At 41.2% G+C, this 9043-nt stretch overlaps 2 protein-coding genes across 2 annotated transcripts; both read left to right on the top strand.

The window, feature by feature from the left end:
- The first annotated feature begins 244 nt into the window (after nucleotides 1-244).
- On the top strand, nucleotides 245-4851 carry actr10 (actin related protein 10). Its single transcript, XM_059497863.1, has 13 exons — nucleotides 245-437; nucleotides 1199-1271; nucleotides 1463-1545; nucleotides 1621-1729; nucleotides 1912-2019; nucleotides 2617-2684; nucleotides 2765-2844; nucleotides 2945-2980; nucleotides 3072-3151; nucleotides 3778-3851; nucleotides 3993-4074; nucleotides 4304-4505; nucleotides 4648-4851. The coding sequence occupies exons 1-13, from the start codon at nucleotides 361-363 to the stop codon at nucleotides 4827-4829; spliced, it is 1254 nt and encodes a 417-aa protein (XP_059353846.1). The 5' UTR covers nucleotides 245-360; the 3' UTR covers nucleotides 4830-4851.
- A 772-nt stretch (nucleotides 4852-5623) lies between these two features.
- On the top strand, nucleotides 5624-7461 carry LOC132092035 (zona pellucida sperm-binding protein 4-like). Its single transcript, XM_059498089.1, has 8 exons — nucleotides 5624-5985; nucleotides 6060-6247; nucleotides 6321-6418; nucleotides 6486-6643; nucleotides 6721-6913; nucleotides 6975-7122; nucleotides 7198-7270; nucleotides 7348-7461. The coding sequence occupies exons 1-8, from the start codon at nucleotides 5649-5651 to the stop codon at nucleotides 7422-7424; spliced, it is 1272 nt and encodes a 423-aa protein (XP_059354072.1). The 5' UTR covers nucleotides 5624-5648; the 3' UTR covers nucleotides 7425-7461.
- The last annotated feature ends 1582 nt before the right edge of the window (nucleotides 7462-9043 follow it).

Genomic DNA, 9043 nt, shown 5'->3' with positions numbered 1-9043 from the left:
TTTCCAATTATTATTATTATTATATTTTGAAGTACACATGCACTTATAATGATAAAACTCTTTATCAATAAAACAGGAAAATAAGAAATAAAGAAATAACGAAAATGAGATGATATGAATTAAATTAGGATGTCTAGATGAGTCTCAGTCAGGCGCTGATCTGAGTTCAGCTTTACACAAACCCCGCGCTTTCTCACAGACCGTGAGGAGCTGATCTCAGATCAGAGGAGCCGTTTCAGTCAGGCAGATGCGGGGCACCCATCGCGAAGGACCCCGGCCGCCCTTCCGTCTGACGCGGTGTTTACACATTAATAATAATAATTCTGTTTTCTGACAATTCTAGTCATTTCTATCGATATAATGCCGTTGTTCGAAGGCCTGGGCAGCGGAGGCGAGAAGACAGCCGTGGTGATTGATTTAGGAGCGGCCTACACAAAGTGAGTGAGCTTAAATATAAATACAGTCGTGTTATGAAGAAGATTTATTCAGAAATACACGATTTAATCATCCTCGTTCATCAGTTCGTCTTTAAATCGATGACACGAACAAAATAACATCATGTTACCGTGGGTTTAGGAGCACAGTGGCGTGTAAATACCGTTATTTGAACATTTAACGTTACCGACACCATTGATTCCTAGCATGGTAGTAATTCTATAAAATGTGTTGAATCTCACGGATCCATGTTTCATATTTCACTCCATAATCTAGGATGGAATATAAAAAAGTTATTAAATGTCCCTTAAAAGGTATTCTTATTATTATTATCATTGTAGCTATTATTTTTATTGACTAATGTTATCCGTCAAATATTTTTAGATGTTTTTTAATAACATTTATTTGACTTAAAACCAAATTTTGGTTTCAAATTTTATCAAACAAATTTGTTTATTGTTACATTTTTATCTATCTATCTATCTATCTATCTATCTATCTCTCTTAATATATATATATATATATATATATATATATATATATATAAATGGTCCTCAAAAGGATTTGTTTTACAAATAAAAAGTAGGCGTATTATTGTAATATTACAGTATTAAGTGCTCAGATGTGATGAATGTAAACTTTTTTTTATTATTATTATTATTATTATTATTTATTTTATACATATAACCCTTCTATATGATAATGTGAAGCAGAAGTATTGCTGTGTTTGTGCTGACGGAGGATGCTCTGGTTTCTTGTGTAGATGTGGTTTTGCCGGTGAGACGGGGCCGAGATTCATCATTCCCAGTGAGATCAAACGCTCCGGATCTCCGGAGGTCAGTCTGGGAGCATTCTCACACTCCTGAGGGAATCATCATCACGTTAAACAATTAACATGATCATTTGCTGCATCTGTGTTTTACAAATGGTTTAAACAGCAGTATAATATTATCACAGCAACCCTTTTGACTGAATAATCTCGACCTGAATATAATGTGAGAATCATTATTGAATGCGTGTGTCTCAGGCGGTTCGAGTCGTCCAGTACAACATCAACACTGAGGAGCTCTACAGCATCCTGAAGGAGTTCGTTCACCTGCTGTACTTCCGGTAACACACACGCTGTTCTCTTCTGTTTGTGTTTGCTCTCCGCAGCTGAACTCATGACGCTCTTCCTCCCTTCAGGCATCTGCTGGTGAATCCTCGGGACCGGCGCGTGGTGGTCGTTGAGTCCATCCTCTGTCCTTCACACTTCAGAGAGACGCTCTCCAGAGTCTTCTTTAAGCACTACGAGGTGAAGTCATGCTTTCAGTGCTCATCTAAAGCAAATAATAAAGAAGATGAACGAGTCCTAACTGAAAATGACTGACAGATATTTAGATATGCTTCCAGTGAATAGATAAACGCTCAAACAGTCGTGTCTGCTGAAAGACACTTATAAATCTCTCGCAGTGTTAAACGTCGTTTGTGTTGCAGGTGCCGTCGGTCCTGTTTGCTCCGAGTCATCTGATGTCCGTCATGACTCTGGGCATCCAGTCTGCTCTCGTCATGGACTGTGGATATACAGAGACCCTGGTGTTACCAGAATCCTTTGACCGCAAATAAGCTCTTAAACTATTGAATAGTTCACCCAGACGTGACTATTTGCTGTAAATGTGCTGATAAAAACACCACAATGATCCACAGTCCATCAGTGAACATCTGGAGAAGACAAAACCTGAAACACATCCAGCATTAAGATGATTTTAACTCAAATACATAGAGTCTATAATCCATAATAACACTTCCTCCAGTGAAAAAGTGTTCTGGTCTGAATCAGGAGAGAAATCTGCACAGATCAAGCAGCGTTTAAACTAATCTGTGAGAGACAACAGCAGATGCACTTTTTCATTGGAGGAAGTGTTATTATGGACTGTTTGGACTCTCATTCTGACGGCACCCATTCACTCGCAGTGAGCAAGTGATGCAATACTACATTTCTCCAAACCTGATGAAGAAACAAACTCATCCTGATCTCAGATGAACTGAGGGTGTGAGGACATGTTCATTTTTGGGTGACCTATTCCTTTAATTCCTACTCCTGGTCTGAATTATTATAAAGCGTGCCTGTCTGCACTTGTTGTGTGTACACACACTATTATCTGTGGTTTGAAGTGTTAGGTGACTTTAACAGTGCACTAGATCTATGAAGGCATTCCGATCCTGTCTGCGTGGGAAGCTCTACCGATGGGAGGAAAAGCCATTCATAGGTGAGTGTGTGTGGAGGACTGCATGAAACGAGTGTGTAGGATCATGCACTTGTGTTCTCAGTGCTCTCGTTCCTCTGTAGGGAGCTTCACAGTCTGCTGAGTGAGCAGTGCACACTGGACACCGACTCTGGCACCGGACTCAGTCTGCCCACCGTCATCAGTAAGACTACACACATCCATCACATCATACTTGATGCATCAGGCTTTTATGGCTCATATGCACTGCTTAGTGTTTGATTATCTGTTGGTCTGTGGCACAGGCTCCATTGCAGAGGATGTTGTGGAGGATATCAAAGGTACGTCATAAAGACAGAAAATATCTTGACTCGTCTGTAAAATGAAAAATGGGACATGTTGACTTGGACAACTAACTGTGTCTGTGTTTAGTGCGGACGTGTTTCGTCAGTGACCTGCAGAGGGGCATGAAGATCCAGGAGGCCAGATTTAACCTGGACGGATCTGCTGAGGTCAGAGAACACGCTTGAAGCGGCTCATCAACTCGGATATTTCACTGCTATAAATATTAGGGGGAAAAAACACACATTCACAACATTCATTGATAATTGAGCAGTAAATCATCATATTTTCATGATTTCTGAAGATCATGTGACACTGAAGACTGGAGGAATGATGCTGAAAATACAGCGGAGCATCACAGAAATACATTACACTTTAATGTATATTCACAGGGAAAACAGTTATCTTGAATTGTAATATTTTTTCAAATATAATATAATTTTTCTTGTATTTTTCATCCAATAAATGCAGGCTTGGTGAGCAAAAACATTTAAAAAAATAATATTTTTTTTTTTGTTGTTGTTAACTGTTCGACTGTGAAGGATTAAAATAAACAGATTCCGGTTCAGTGTGTAACACTTTGCACAAACGATGGTGTGTTCTGCTCATCTGTGATATTTTATACTTGTTGAAGATTGCAGATGATTTTTGTTAAATGTCCCCTCTTTATTGGTAAAGATCGTTTACCAATAACATATTTAATACATTAACATTGGCAGTCCCGCTTAAGTTTAACTCTGTAAAATCGGATTTGGAATTAGTTTGTATTTACTCTTGATTCTGATTGGTCCTTCAGAGACCGGCTCCTCCCCCAGATGTGGAGTATCCATTAGATGGACAGAAGATTCTGCATGTTAAAGGATCCATCAGGTAAAATCCTTCAAACCAGACGTGATGATCTGCTTTTTTCTAACTGGAATAGCTCAAGGTCAGATGTTTGCACTGAGATTCGGTTCTCTTACAGAATGGGATTGTTTATTAATCTGACCCACATGTTCTGCTGTTTTCCAGAGACTCTGTGGCTGAGATGTTGTTCGAGCAGGACAATGAGGAGAAATCCATCGCCACGCTGCTGCTGGACACTCTGGTGAAGGTACAAAAGATCAGCTGATTTCGTTTTTTTTATTGGATGTGAGGATAAATTCTGAAAGTATTTTTAGTGACAAGTACTTTTGAAAATAAATACATTTTGAAATCTAAAGATGTAAACAGTAGCTGTGATAAACACTTGTTTTAGATTCATTCAAACATTAAAAAATCTAAATTGCACCTAAGACAGTTTGTGTATTCACCTTGTTCCTTCTGTGTTTGTCCCTCACCAGTGTCCCATCGACACTCGTAAGGTTCTGTCGGAGAACCTGGTGATAATCGGAGGTACGTCCATGCTGCCCGGGTTCCTGCACCGACTCCTGTCTGAGATCCGCTCGCTGGTGGAGAAACCCAAGTACCGTGATGCTCTGGCTACCAAGAGCTTCCGAATCCACAGCCCACCTGCCAAACCCAACTGCACCGCCTGGTTAGGAGGTGAGGCCTTGAGATTCCTGACCTCTCATTCACATTTTGTTAAAGCAATTTAGGGAGAACAATTCCTTTAACAATCACAATTTTCTGCCAGTGAACCTTGAACCATTCACTCAAGGTTGTTTTGTTTCTTCTTCCCATGTAGGTGCTATATTTGGAGCATTGCAGGACATTTTAGGGAGTCGCTCGGTGTCCAGAGATTACTACAACCAGATGGGCCGCATCCCAGACTGGTGTTGTCTCAGCACCCCGCTTCCGGATTCAGTCTATGAGGCGGGAAAGAACCAGCCGCCTCTCATGAAGAGGGCCTTCTCCACCGAGAAATGAACTGGACACTTCAAATCTAGCTTAATCTGATATGCATTTATGTTTACATCTGTCCTGATCTATAATAGCTTAATTAGCTTGATCTTGCACCATCACAGACAGATCATGCAAGGCATCTTGACCATAGTGCTAAGAATCTACATAATATTTCAATTGTGTTTAATAATGAGTTTCAACTGCTGAATATGTTAAAAAAGTTGGTGTATTTATGAGTTTTGTGAAAAAATAAACATAAAAAATTTGGTGTTTGCAGCTGGGGTCTTGTCCATTAAGTGTCAACTGAATTAGTAATGTTAACTCCGATTGCTGTTTATCTTTAGCAGTCATGTTTTACTAGAGAAAGTCTGAGGTCTGATCTTGAATAAACAGCTGTCAGGACTGTTTCTCTTTAACTCTGTATTCTCCAGTGGTTTCAATAAACTTCACTTACATACTTCAATGGAAGCTTATTTCCCCCAAGCAATGAAACTTGTAGAATAAAGTCAGTCTTTTTTTTCAATCGGTGCGTTTCCCAAAACCGTAGTTGCTAACTAAGTTAGTAACTTTGTTGGTTGCAATGCAATTTCTCATTGCCAACCAACTAAGTTGCTAACAGGTTAGCACCCCAGATTAGTAGGATATTTTGAATTCAGCAAGGTCCAAAATGGAAAAGATAATAATTTAATTTTAAGATCCAATGACCATCACCCATCAGTTGCGCAAGTCTGGAGAATCATGATTGTTAATGAAGAGGGAGGGACTATAGCTAATTAGCTGAAATCTGTAGAGTACAAAAAGACCAATGTGCAGTTTCTCAGTAGTGTGATTAGTTGTTGAACAATGGCTGGAAGTTGGTGTTTGGTTCAGGTATTAGCACTGTGTGCTCTCTGTCATGCTCTTCCAAAGAAGGGTAAGTGGAGTAAACTGCCCCAGAATCCTCAAGTTCTGATGCTCCAGCAAACTGACCAGCGGCTTCAGCAGCCAGTTCAACAGACTAATCAGCAGCTTCCTCAGAAGATTCAGTTTCAGAAGCCAGTAGCGAAGGCTGAGCCTTTGGACAGATGTGCTGTAGCTGATTCTGAGCAGATCCAATGTGGGCAACCTGGTATCAGTAGTGCTGAATGTGAAGCTATCAACTGCTGCTTTAGTGGACAGCAGTGTTACTATGGGAAGGCAGGTAAGAGTGAGTCAGGGTTCTGCTCTCAGTTAAACTGATCCTCAACATTAACCTGCCCTTGTACCTTGTTCCAGTGACTGTCCAGTGTATAAGAGATGGTCAGTTTGTGGTGGTGGTGGCTAGAGATGTTACACTGCCTCGACTGAGTCTGGATTCAGTCAGTTTACTGGGAGGATATGACCCAGCTTGCAGTCCTGTGGGGTCCACACCTTCCTTTGCTGTATACCAGTTCCCTGTGACTGCATGTGGCACAAGAGTGATGGTGAGTAGATGCTTATGGTTTTATTCTGCATGGCCTATGATGGACTGGATGCCAACAGTGTTGCTATTTGCAGGAGGACAGTGGTTATGTGGTGTATGAGAACCGAATGACCTCCTCGTATGAAGTGGGGACTGGACCACTTGGTTCTATCACAAGGGACAGCCACTTTGAGTAGGTGATCTATGCTGTTCTTATTTGGTAGTCTCCAACAAATGCTACAAGCTCACTGTCTGTCCAGGCTTCTCTTCCAGTGTAGGTACTCCGGCACTTCTGTGGAAGCTCTGGTTGTGGAGGTGAACACTGTTCCTCCACCTCCACCAGTAGCTGCCCCTGGACCCCTCAGGGTGGAGCTTAGACTGGCCAATGGCCAGTGTGTCACCAAAGGGTGTGCAGAAGGTATGGTCTTGTCCCATGTGTTCCTAGTATCTTTAGACTCCAGGTTGCAGCAGTGTTTAACCCCTGGTGTTCCTCAGGGGATGAGGCCTACACGTCCTACTACAGTGACGCTGATTATCCCGTCACAAAAGTCCTGCGGGAGCCTGTGTATGTTGAGGTGCACATTATGGAGAGGACGGACCCCAACATTGTCCTGATGCTGGGACACTGCTGGGCAACTTCCACCCCCAATCCACTCAGTCTACCCCAGTGGGACCTTCTGGTTGATGGGTGAGTAATGACAATGTTTATCCAGTTAGTCTGGGGCTTTTCTAACCTCTTTCCCTTTCAGATGCCCTTATCAGGATGACCGTTACCTGACCACATTGGTTCCAGTGACTGGATCTTCTGGTCTTCAGTTCCCAACCCACTACAAGCGCTTTATTGTGAAGATGTTCACGTTTGTGGATCCCACATCACTGGCTCCTCTGCAGGAAACTGTATGCCTCTTTTACTAGAACCTTTAACTTCACTCTTTTATAGATTCTGGCTTGACCCTCCTTCCTCCCTGTCAGATCTTCATCCACTGTAGTACAGCGGTGTGCCATCCGTCTTCTGGCTCCTGTGAGCAAAGCTGCGGCAGGACGAGTGAGTTCTTGCTCTTGACTAGAGGAACTGAGGATCTTTCATGATTTCCCTTCACATTTCTAACATTTTTCTTACAGGAAGGGACACTCATGTCAAGACCATCTCTAGTGAGCAGACTGTGGTTTCTAGTGGAGAAGTTATTCTGATCATGTGAATCTAGTGGTTTTAATAAACATTTTGACACACCATGATGGACTTGTCAAGTCCCCTTTATTTATATAGCGCTTTAAACAATGCGTTACGTTAAAGTAAACTGAACAACATTAAGAAATCTGTGTCAAAATGACCGTTAACCACAGTTTATTGAATTCAGTGGTGTCATCTGTTCAGTTTAAATGGTGTCTGTGCAGTAACTTGCAATCAAGTCAATGATATCACTGTAGATGAAGTGTCCCCAACTAAGCAATCCAGAGGCGACAGCGGCAAGGAAACGAAACTCTATCGGTGACAAAATGGAGGGAAAAACCTTGGGAGAAACCAGGCTCCGTTGGGGGCCAGTTCTCCTCTGACCAGACGAAACCAGTAGTTCAATATATTACAAATGTGTGTATATATAATGATGGATGTTTTAAAAGAGCATCTTAATGAAAAACTAGCTCACTGTTTTACATATGGGGATAGTTTTTTTTTTATTTTTATTTTTTGACAAATAGATTTTTTCATTTCTAGCCTACAATATGTAGCCTAGTGTACAATGCTTATTTATTTTGAAGGTAACGAAGGAAGCAACAGTAGCACTAGTGCTCCTGCTGTTGAACGAGAGGGTGGACAGTTCAGCTTTTGAGTCAGAGCAGGAACCTTCAGGTAAAGTTTAAGCTATTAGCAAAACTAAACATGCTGACTATACTCTTAGAAAAATGGGTGCTTTTATGATTTATAAGATCATCAGTAAGAGGACTGTGATCAATGGGACATATTAATTATGCAGGTCATCAATTGTATGTTATTGAAAGTGCTTATTTCATATTGCAGAGAGAGGGAGGGGGGGTTAAGGGGATTAAGGGAAAGATGATAGAGACAGTGAATGCCTTGATGCTTCTTGATACTTTGATTATTTTACCTGTCCACAGTCTAAGGATTTTGATTTTTAAGTATAACCCAATTCAAACAACTGAAAGAGCCAAAGAGTTTAGCAGTCTGGTGAACACATGAATTGGGTGGTGACTGCAGCAACACAGGTGGCCTGGGGTGGAGTAAAATTCCCGGCCTAATTTACTGTCCCAGTCCGCCACTGGTTGCTACCCTGGGACACAATGCAAGGTTTCAAATTAAGGGTTATGACTAACATCTGTCTGCATAAGTTTTTTTCTCTTCTTTTGATTGTGCTTGAGAACATGCTGCTATGCCATGCAGGGGTACTAGTAGTCTGAGTTTACTTCAGTGTGTGGCCAAGTATGGTGTCCCATAGTTGCAACTTATGCTCTGCATTTAATGAATCCAAGTGCACACAGAGCAGTGTGTTTTTTATTTATTTTTTTATACCGCTCCTGGATACTTAAAAAGTGTATTTAAATTAATGGTCTATTTCCAAATGAGTGAAGGGCTAAATTATGCCATGGTATATTTTGGGGCTGTACAGAAGAATATTGACCTTCCAATGTCAAATTGCTTTTTTGTATAGCCCTTGACACAATACTGATTGTCAAACAGGAAAATATTGTCTAATGGCACAATTGTCTAATTGAAACAAGAGCCTCTATGGCAACATCGGTTTCATTCATACCATCCCCCATATCAACAAATCCAGACATGTTCTGTGTCTGAGGATCGCAC

This window comes from Carassius carassius, chromosome 18 (assembly GCF_963082965.1).
Source record: "Carassius carassius chromosome 18, fCarCar2.1, whole genome shotgun sequence".
Lineage (NCBI taxonomy): Eukaryota > Metazoa > Chordata > Actinopteri > Cypriniformes > Cyprinidae > Carassius > Carassius carassius.
The sequence above is the reverse complement of the archived record's forward strand: the minus strand, read 5'-3'. Positions and strand labels throughout refer to the sequence as shown.